This window comes from Babylonia areolata, chromosome 14, assembly GCF_041734735.1.
Source record: "Babylonia areolata isolate BAREFJ2019XMU chromosome 14, ASM4173473v1, whole genome shotgun sequence".
Lineage (NCBI taxonomy): Eukaryota > Metazoa > Mollusca > Gastropoda > Neogastropoda > Buccinidae > Babylonia > Babylonia areolata.
In genome coordinates, this window is record NC_134889.1 from 19,560,339 (window position 1) to 19,571,099 (window position 10,761).

The 10,761-nt window shown below is 40.0% G+C and overlaps 1 protein-coding gene across 1 annotated transcript; it reads right to left on the reverse strand.

The window, feature by feature from the left end:
• Positions 1 to 445: 445 nt before the first annotated feature.
• LOC143289528 (divergent protein kinase domain 1B-like) lies at positions 446 to 10,761 on the reverse strand. Its single transcript, XM_076598532.1, has 7 exons — positions 10,672 to 10,761; positions 8,967 to 9,062; positions 8,212 to 8,334; positions 5,196 to 5,300; positions 3,329 to 3,532; positions 1,528 to 1,668; positions 446 to 1,018 (listed from the first exon to the last, which is right to left on the reverse strand). Exons 2-7 carry the CDS (start codon positions 9,042 to 9,044, stop codon positions 446 to 448), a joined length of 1,224 nt encoding a protein of 407 aa, XP_076454647.1. The 5' UTR covers positions 9,045 to 9,062; positions 10,672 to 10,761.

Below are 10,761 nucleotides of genomic sequence, written 5' to 3' on the forward strand. Positions count from 1 at the left end.
GGACCATTCTTTCACAAAAACTGACGTGTTTCCAAAACAACAACCACGAACAGAGTCAAGAAGGTGGAGATCAACAGAGCAATCAAGCGAGCAGACTAGGCAACATGTGGAGAGATTTGCAATGATGACGTCAAGGCCTCAACGTCCACTGAAGGTGCAAAAATGGCCGCAGACATGACAGCAATCGACCTATCTGTGTTGCTCTTTCAATTTTGATATTTTTCATTTTCTTTATCCTTTTGATATCACACCTTGTAAAATGCGGCACCTTACCTCTTGTTGAAATTGGATTTCTTGTTTAAATTTGGAGAGTGTCCCTCATAATCGGGTCAGTAAAATACAGTAAATAATATCACCAAATACTGTACTTATCACTTAACAGTATAAAAAAAAAAATTTTTTAATCCTAACTTAAAGAATTCATGATTATCAACTGATCCCCTCATCACCGAACATTCATGTTCTTAATGTGATCCCACAAAATGGTCTTCAGGTCCGTGATCAGTATCACGTGACTCATATCGATAGACTGCCCGTATATGATCAGGTGGGAGCAGCGCTGCAGCAGGCGGTCCAAGGTGACTCGAATCTTCTCCGGCGCGTCGAACAGGATGTACTCCTTCAGCATCAGGCATGCCTGCCACAGCGTCGGCTTCGTCACCTCCCCAGTGCACCGCTGCTGCAGCGTGTCGCACATGGTGGTGCAGTAGCTGGAGTAGTGGCAGTGGTGGTCATGGGTGCAGGTTCGGTTCTCCAGAGCGTTGGCCAGCATGGCGCTGGAGAAGATGTTGCGAGCGTCGGTGACCAGCGCCTCGTGGCCGCCGGTGTGGCCGATGACAGCCGGGGTGATGTCGCACATGAAGAACTTGATGTGGTTGTCCTCGTAGATGTCGAACATGAGGTCAAGGACGCCCACCGCCACCTTGGCGCGCTGCTCCCAGGAGGGAAGGAACCAGCGGTAGGCGTTGGCCGAGAGGAGATGCAGCGGGAAGATGTCCTTGTCGTATAGCTTGTCCTCCTGTTGAAAAAGAATATATATTATCCAAGAAACAAACAAAACAAAACAAGCAAAAACAAAAACAAAAAAAAACCAAAAATTGTCCTTCTCTTGTCAACAGCTCCAGTGAATCGTTTTTTGGTTCATATTTTTTTGTTTCCTTTCTCAACAATTTACTGGTCTTCGTCACTTTCTTTATAAACTGTCTGAAGTGAGTTTGAAAAAAAAAAAAAAAAAAAAGCAGAATCATGAAGTGAATGAATGAAATAACACCATTCATTTTTTTTTTTTTTTTTTTTTTTTAAAGTCTTTCAATTACATTCCACACATAGAATGATGAGATTTTATTCAGTCACTTCATCATTCCACTTTTTTTTTTCAAACACACACACACACATATATATGCAAATATGCACACACACACACACACACACACACACACACACACCAAAAAAAAAAAAGCAAAAAAAACCCTAAACATTGTCCTCAACTATTTTCAAACAGTATATGTTGTATCCCAACAGCCTTACTTCTGGATACTGAAAGCCAAAGATGCTGCCACAAGTTCCGTTGAGCGGCGGGAAAATAATGCTGTGCTGAAAGATGAAGATGACAAGGAACTCTCTGTCGTGCACAAGCCTCCACAATGACTGGGCTTCTCCCAGCGACAACTGAAACAAAGCATGTGATGGGTTACTCTCAGTGGTGGGTGGGGTGTGTGTGTGTGTGTGTGTGTGTGTGTGTGTGTGTGTGTGTGTGTGTGTGTGTGTGTGTGTGTGTGTGTGTGTGTGTGTGTGTGTGTGTGTGTGTGTGTGTGTGTGTGTGTGTGTGTGTGTGTGTGTTTCCGTGTGAGGAGGAGGAGAGATGTGTGTGTGTGTGTGTGTGTGTGTGTGTGTGTGTGTGTGTGTGTGTGTGTGATGTTTGCGTGTGAGGAGGAGGAGAGATGTGTGTGTGTGTGTGTGTGTGTGTGTGTGTGTGTGTGTGTGTGTGTGTGTGTGTGTGTCTGTGTGTGTGTTTGCGTGTGAGGAGGAGGAGAGATGTGTGTGTGTGTGTGTGTGTGTGTGTGTGTGTGTGTGTTTGCATGTGAGGAGGAGGAGAGATATGTATATGTGTGTGTGTGTGTGCGTGTGTGTGTGTGACAAGACGATACAGACAAAACAAAATCTTTACTATCAAGGGTAACAGGTTAATAAATAACATGTTTTTTAACATCCAGTCCTCACCCTAAAGAAGGGACAAAAGCTAAAGAAGCAAAAAGTGGAAAAAAAAAAGAAATACATCAAAACACAATGAAAATACATACATCCCTATTACTTCATTACCCCCACCACTCACAGCCATTCCATCCTGAGCAGAATAAAAGAAAATAACACGTGAGAGAGAGAGATAGAGAGAGAGAGAGAGAGAGAGAGAGAGAGAGAGAGAGAGAGAGAGAGAGAGAGAGAAAGTGCAGACACAACACCCATGTGTATTTGATATTCTACATGCGTATATTCACATAAAGAGGGTTCCTGCACTAACAGGTCTGCATTTATGTTGTCCTGATAGATTAAAAAAAAAATCAACTCTTAACCCACCATGTGTGCCCCAAACCCAGAAGTGAACTCCCAATACTTGGACAAGAATCCAGCGCTCTAAACATCCGGCCACCACACGTGTCATTTCAACATATAATTGGTAAGCCATGTGTGTAAAAGATTCATCCACACACACACACACACACACACACACACACACACACACACACACACACCGTGTGTAAAAGATTCATCAAAACACACACACACACACACACACACACACACACACACTGTGTGTAAAAGATTCATCAAAACACACACTTACACACACACACACACACACACACACACACCATGTGTAAAAGATACATCAAAACACACACACACACACACACACACACATACACACACACTCTCTCTCACACACAAACTCATACACAAAACGCCAATATCACCCACACTGCAGTCAAGAAATGATCAACCCATTTAGCCCTGGGGAATTTACAGCCTCGAATGGCTTTCATGCCGTACTGATGTGGAAAACGTACAGAAAATGTAACGTTTTTACAAAAAAAATTTCATAAAGGGCACATCCAGAAATACTGTACACAGAAGTTATTTCCCTTCCTTTGTGGTGTATATATATATATATATATATATATATATATATATTCATTTATCTATTAATCTATTTATTTATATATTTATTCATTTACGTAGGAATGTGAAAACCGTTCTAACGGGATGAATTCTGATGCCAGAGCAATGCTCGGGTGGCAGGGCTTAATGAGTAAATCATTCTCCTCCTCACCTTCCCATCCTCGTTAAAGTCAGCGAACTTCTTCAGCTGTCGGACCAGGCTGTGAAAGTCCCCCGGACCCAGCAGCAGCTGCAAGTGGTCCAGCAGCAAGGCCATGAACTCTGAAGGCAGCATGCCTTCCATGAGGGTCACCTCCCTTCCCGTTTCCTCCAAGGCGCCCGGTACCCTCAGCAGCATGTCGTCCCACCAGAAGGTCTGGTACGTCAGACAGAACAGTTAACGCTTCCTCAAACCTCCTGTCATTCCGTTTGTTAGTCCTTCTGTCCTTCTGTTATTCCTTTTGTCATTCTTTGTCTCATTCTCTTATTCCTTTTGTCATTCCTTCTGTCCTGTTATTCCTTCTGCATTCTGTTATTCCTTCTGCATGTCGTTTCTTCTGTCCTTCTATCATTCCTTCTGTTATTCTTTCTGTCACTCCTTTCATTCTGTCACTCTTTAGGTCATTCCTTCTGTCATTCTGTCACTCCTTTTGTTATTCCTTCTGCATTCTGTCATTCCTTCTGCAACTATGTTATTCCTTCTGTCATTCTGTTATTCTTTCTGTCCTGTTATTCTTTCTGCATTCTGTTATTCCTCCTGCAACTATGTTATTCCTTCTGTCATTCTGTTATTCTTTCTGTCCTGTTATTCCTTCTGCATTCTGTCATTCCTTCTGCAACTATGTTATTCCTTCTGTCATTCTGTTATTCTTTCTGTCCTGTTATTCTTTCTGCATTCTGTTATTCCTCCTGCATTCTGTCACTCCTTCTGTCATTCTGGTTTATCAAACTCTTTGAGACATTGGCTGAAACTGCACTCGAGTCTGCCTGCACCATGATGCTGCCCTTGTTCTGAAAGAACTGGCAATTTGGGAAGGATTCAAACCAAATCGAATTATGGTGCTTAGAGCCTTGCTGACCACTAAGGCCATCTCAAGGCTGTCGCCACCTTAGCGTCTACTTCAAGTCAAGGGTAAAAAAAAAAAAAAGTACAATAAAAACTGTTCATGCTTCATGCTTTTCACTCAAAAAGTTTTTTTTTAAAACCAACCTTCCACTGTTCCAGAATGCTAAAAATTCAAACCTGATTAAAAATGTTCACTTCTTTCAAAAAGTCCATCAGCGTCCACAGAGGGCCATCACGAAACAAAGTCTTCTGAGAATCCACCGTGTAATGTCTGCATCTAACGTCATGCAGATCCCAGCAGACAATGAGCACGTGTTTCACAGTGAGAGGCTTATCACAGGGAATACATCAAGGGACCTCGTTCCCTTTTAACAAGTAAGAATGAGTAATAAACTGAGGAGGATTGACTCGTCGCCAAAGTTTGTCACTTACAATAACCAAGCTAACAAAGAAACACATCAGCCAATTACCTCACTGATGAAAAATGAGTGGGACATTTGATGATGAGTATTTTTATCCGTTTATCAATCTATGTCCGATGTACAATGGCGGTGTTCACCCCTGATATTCAAAGGTAGATAACACTCATGCATTTGATTACACTGACAGTACATGCATGGGTATACACATGCATGCAAACGTAAGTGAACACTCAAACATATCCAGATCTACACACAAGTCAATGATGCAAAATATAATTACACATATGCACCCATTCTTGTGCATGCTTTAAAAAAACTGAACTTCAGATGAAGATGCCAGTAATGTAATTAAAAAAATACAAAAACATAAATCAAACTACCGTTCAAACTATCTTTTCTTCTTTTTTTTTTTTTTACATGGCCAATAATAGCCACAAAGCCATACTCACTCACCTACAAACACAAACAACACACACACTCAAAAAAGATCAATCAGACAACTGACAATAAAAAATAAATATGTAAAAAGTCACAGAGAAAAGCGCCCCCACCTTCCTGGCACCATTCTCTACACACACAGACAGCTGAACCGTCTCCTCACGACACAGGCGGCTGCACAGACGACCAGACACCTCCCCACGGAAAAAGTCCCTGCACTGAAAAGACACATGTTTACATACATATAAAAAATCATGACAGTAATAAATATATGAATATATATATACATATACATACACACAGAGAGATATAGATAGACAGACAGATAGACAGACAAATACTAGGCATGCAAAAAAGAAAACAGGAGTCAACATGTCCAGGTTTTCCCAATATTTCAGTCTCAGGCCTTTACTCAGGGGACTTCAATAACAAATCGCGGAATATGAATCCCAGTCAACAATGGGTGCGTAAAAAAAGGGGGCGGGGGGGAGAGGGGCTGGGGAGGGGGTGAGGGGGGGGGGGAAAGAGCTCTCGCCTCTCTCTCAAATAACTTCAATACTATGTATCTCTCTCATACCCAACCCAAACTCTCTCTTTGCTTCCATATATCTCCTACTCTCTCTCTCTCTCTCTCTCTCTCTCTCTCTCTCTCTCTCTCCAATGTCAAGTTAACTCTCAAGTTAATTCCACATGAATGACATTTTTAGTTGCTTGGTGGAGCACTGACCTTGTGGTAGTTTGCATTTGTATTTTATATTTCTTTTTATCATGAAAGTAAGCGTCCAAGGTTCTGATTCTGGGATTTCTTACTCCCACCCATTTCCCACTCTTTTCTACAAGGAGTGAAAGGAAAGGAGTCTACGTGCTTGTCTATTGGATGAGACAATAAACTGGGATTCCATGTGCAGCAAGCACTGAGCGCATGTAAAAGAACCCATGGCAAAAAAACAAACAAACTGGTTGTTCCTGGCAAAATTCCACAGGAAAATCCAATTTGATAGTAAAACAAATACTTGCAGACAGAAAAAAAGAAAAAGGTGTGGTGGGGTCACACTGTGGAGCAGTGCTCTCCCCTGGGAGTGCAGCCCGAGTTTCAAAGAAAGAAATCTGTCATATATCTACATGCTGCTATCTTTGATTAAATATATCCAGATTTGTCTGTCTTCTGTGAGTCCAGAACTCATTAACTATGGCTCTTAAACAATCTAAACCAAACAGCTTATTTTAGTTTTATTGTGATGACTATAGTATCAAATCCTCTGTATGACAATGAATATCATGATGTCAACAATGTCAACGACACTGATAATGATGGTGAAGGAAATAATAATAGAGAATATTTGGATTTTTTCCCTCTCCTTCTCTCTGTATATATGTGCATGTGCATGTATGTATGTATGCGCACAAGTGCACTCATATACACATGTATTAGTCTCAGCAAAGCATAATCATAAAAGAGAAACCACATATTCAGGCGAAATTCAGAAGGTGGATATGTATCGAATGGTCAGCTGTGTCCATTCGATAAAATTCCATTTCTTCATCTGTTCACAAAATTCTTCTAACATGCCTTCATGTCAGAAACACAAACTAAACTCTGCAAAATGCATGAAAATAACACGAACTAAACTTCAAAATTATGCATGATTAAAGAAATCAAACTCTGCCATATGCATTTAACAACACAAACAAAACTCTTACCATGTCTAATGACAATAACAGAAACTAAACCCTGTTATATGCATGATCAAACAAAAACGAAAAAGTAAGCTCTGCCACATGCATGATAGAAAAAGCACAAACAAAACTCTGTGATGCATGTGCATGATAAAAGAACCACCACAAAAAACACAAACACATGACAAAATGCATGACAATAACACAAACTAAACTCTGGCATATTTATGTCAGTAATAATCTGAACTAAACTCTACATATTCATGATAAAAACACACAGTAAACTCTTGTTATGTGTATGATAATAATACAACCTAACTCTTGCCATGGGTGCACTGAACCCTGCCACAATCATGACAACAACACATATTAACTATGCCATATATGTATGACATTAAACAAAAAATGTGGTATGTATAAAAACAACACAAACTAAATTCTGTCATGTGTATGAGAGACACACAAACTAAACAGTGTCCTGTGTATTTGACAATAGATGCCAACTACACTCTTGCCATGCATGCATGACAATAAAACCACCTAAACTCTTCCCATATCCATGACAATAGAACAAGCTAAGCCCTTCCTACATGCATGAAAATAAAACAAACTATTCTCTTTCCATGTCAATGATAACACAAACTAAACCCTTCCTACATGCATGACAATAACACAAACCTAAACCCTTCCTTTGTACATGTCAATAACTCAAACTAAACTCTTGCCAAGCATGCATGACAGTAACACAGTCGAAACTCTTCCCATGTGAATGACAATAACACAGACTAAGCCTTTCCTATGTGCATGACAATGAATAACACAACCAAAGCCCTTCCTATGTGCATGACAATAACCATAACTTAACTCTTGCCATGCAAGCATGTCAGTAACACAACCCAAACTCTTCCTGTGTGCATGACAATAACACAAACAAAACTCTTCCTATGTGCATAACAATAACACAAGTAATTCTTCCTATGCGCATGATAAAAACACAAAGCTCATATCATGCATGCATGGCAATAACACAAACTGAACCCATCATATGAGCTTAACAATAACGCAAACTTAACTATTGCCATGCAAGCATGACAACAACACAAACGAAACTCTTCCTATCTGCATGACAATAATACAAACAAAACCCTTAACTCACTCCGGACGAATAGTTCTCTCCCTTGCTTTTCCCTACGGACAACCCATTTGTTAGGGTGAGGAAAAGAAATCACAAAAAATACAAAACATAAAGTAACTGAGTGAAATTCACTGTACTTGACCCAATGACCCCTTGACAATAACACAACCTAAACATTGATGTATATGTGACAATATCACAAACTGAACTCTGACGCATACACACAACAACAACAAAACAAAAAACTAAAATCTGCCCTGTGTAAGTGCATTACACAGCCACTCAGATCAAAAGGAGCCGAGGTCCTGCAGAGTTACCAGGTTGGATGTTATGATCCTCCCTCGACAGGGGTCCAGCCGGGAGTAAATCAGCCAGACCAGCAGAACGAAGAGCACGAGCCCCACACAGCGCGCCCGTTTCTTCACCTCCTCCAGCCCTTTCTGCACACATGCACACACATACAATAACACACACACACACACACACACACACACACACACACACTCACACAAAGAGGTGTTGTTGCATATAATATTATGTATAATGTATGTTTTCATCATCGTTGTCATTGTTAATATCAATATCTGTTGATTTTCTTTTTGAAATTTGTTCATTGATGCTATGATTTAGCATATAATTTACAGGATGTTGACTGCACTATTCCAATTAATCCTTTATTTGTATATATTTCCTTTTATTCCACCCACCCACCCCCCAACACACATACACACAACACACATGCATATATATATATATGTGTGTGTGTGTGTGTGTGTGTGTGTACCACAATAATAGATTCCATAATTGTACCCAAATTACAGATAATTATAACTAAAATGTAAGACAAAATACAAACAAAAAAAGCACCCACCCGCACACAATAGAAGGGAGAAAGCATTATAAAAGAAAGAAAAGATTAAAACTAACTTACAGTACTTCATTAAACTGCTTGTCACCTTTTTTTTCTCAGTCTGTTTTCCTAAAAAAAAAAATTAAAAAAAAGTTACACATATTAAATTCTGATTCATTCAAATGACAAAGAATAACTCAGGACATCCAGTCAGCAACTTACCATGATAAGGGCCAACAGGAGTAGGCCAAAGCCTTTAGCAGTATCCACATAGCACTTGACACGTCGCCATTTCCGCATGCTCCACACCTCCTATCGCTGTGGGATCAAACCAGCAGAAAACACTTGTGAAACTCTCACAAACGCTGCACAATGAGCAGTCAGATTGATACAGATAATATATGCAAAAATATACCACATCAGTGACTTTAGCCTGGAGATCAAAGCTGGGGGTTCATTATTCAGGGTGTAGGTTTATTGTAAAGTTCTGTAAATATTCTCCGTTCACTCTGATGGGAGGGGAAAAAAACAAAAACACCCATTGTTGGAAATCTTACTTTATACAGCATCATAAAAATGGTATAGTCTCTGACGAAAAATGAGACAGCATCTTTAATCCATTATCACAACATAATAAGTGTTCATATCAACATACAAAAAACATACATCATAATTGTTACACAATTATTTACCATGGTAAAACCAGAATGAAATGCATGCCCTTCAGTGTCAGGGTGTCAACATCATTATGTTTGCGGACATAGCTGTTTCTCCTTTCCAGGTGAAAATAAGCATGAGCTTCACACTGACTACATGGGTCTGTAAATGGCTGATATGGGCAATCTGAAGTGTATGTGGCACTGTGGACAGGGGAAAAGCATGTGCTGTACAGGTATTGATGAATCAAGTGCCTTCTTGCATTGCTGGCATTTCAGAATGGTGTTGCCAATCCTGTGCTCCCCATAATAAGTGTGCAGTCATAGCACCAGTTCAAATCACTGAGAGCCAACATAAAAAAAATTGGCATTCTTGCTGCCCATCTAATGTATACTGTCCTTCAGGTGGTGTCACTGTCAATGAAGTATTAGGTCCCCTCCTCACAGTTTTCTGGGATGGTTTTCCTTGTCAGCCACATCACTTGACTGAGGTGGATGTTGACATTAAACCCAAATGTAACCAGATATTACTTTGTTGGTGATGCAATGCTGAATTAGTGGGAGGGTGTGTGGGTGAGTAAATTAGAGAGATCTTGTGCATGTGTATCCGTCAGTGTGAGTGAATATATGTGTGCAAGTTTGTGCATGTGTTTGTGTTTGTGTGTATGTGTGTGTGTGTGTGCGCGCGCGCATGTGTGCATACACACGTGTGACATATATACAGACTGCATGCTGAGATGTCTGATCTTGCTGGGTTGACAACCACTGCATTCCTGCCATCATGATCTGTACCACAAGATGATGATACCCCTGATATACTTCAGTAATGACTTAAGTTACAAATAGAATGGATACTTAACTTCAGTGGCAATTCCGGTTTGTCTCGCTATTAGCATTTTAGACTTTGTGACTTTTTGTCATTATCGTGGGTTTATCACTTGACTTTGTCGCTTGTGAAACACACCCTGTGGAAATCCGATGAAAAAAATCATTATCATTGAATTAAATACTAAACCCTACAGCCACAAACACAGAAACATGCATGATTTGAAAAGGAGTATATTATTTATATAACAGATAATGGGCTCCATTTCAAAAATTGTGAAAAGCAAAGAACGGTGATCCAGGCCTAAATTATCAACAATATTTGTCGTCTGCTTCAGTTTTGGGTGTTTCGCTGACGTGTCTTTTTTTCAGAACACTCTATGAAGTAAAATCGACTGTCAGTGTGTAAGAATTATTCGTCGATTGATAAAATATGATCAACTCACTTTTTTATTATTCTTGTGAAACGGTGTTAGAGTGGAATGCTTTTTTTATCGATCTGTTGTGCTCTGCACCTCGCTCCTTGCAAAATTTTC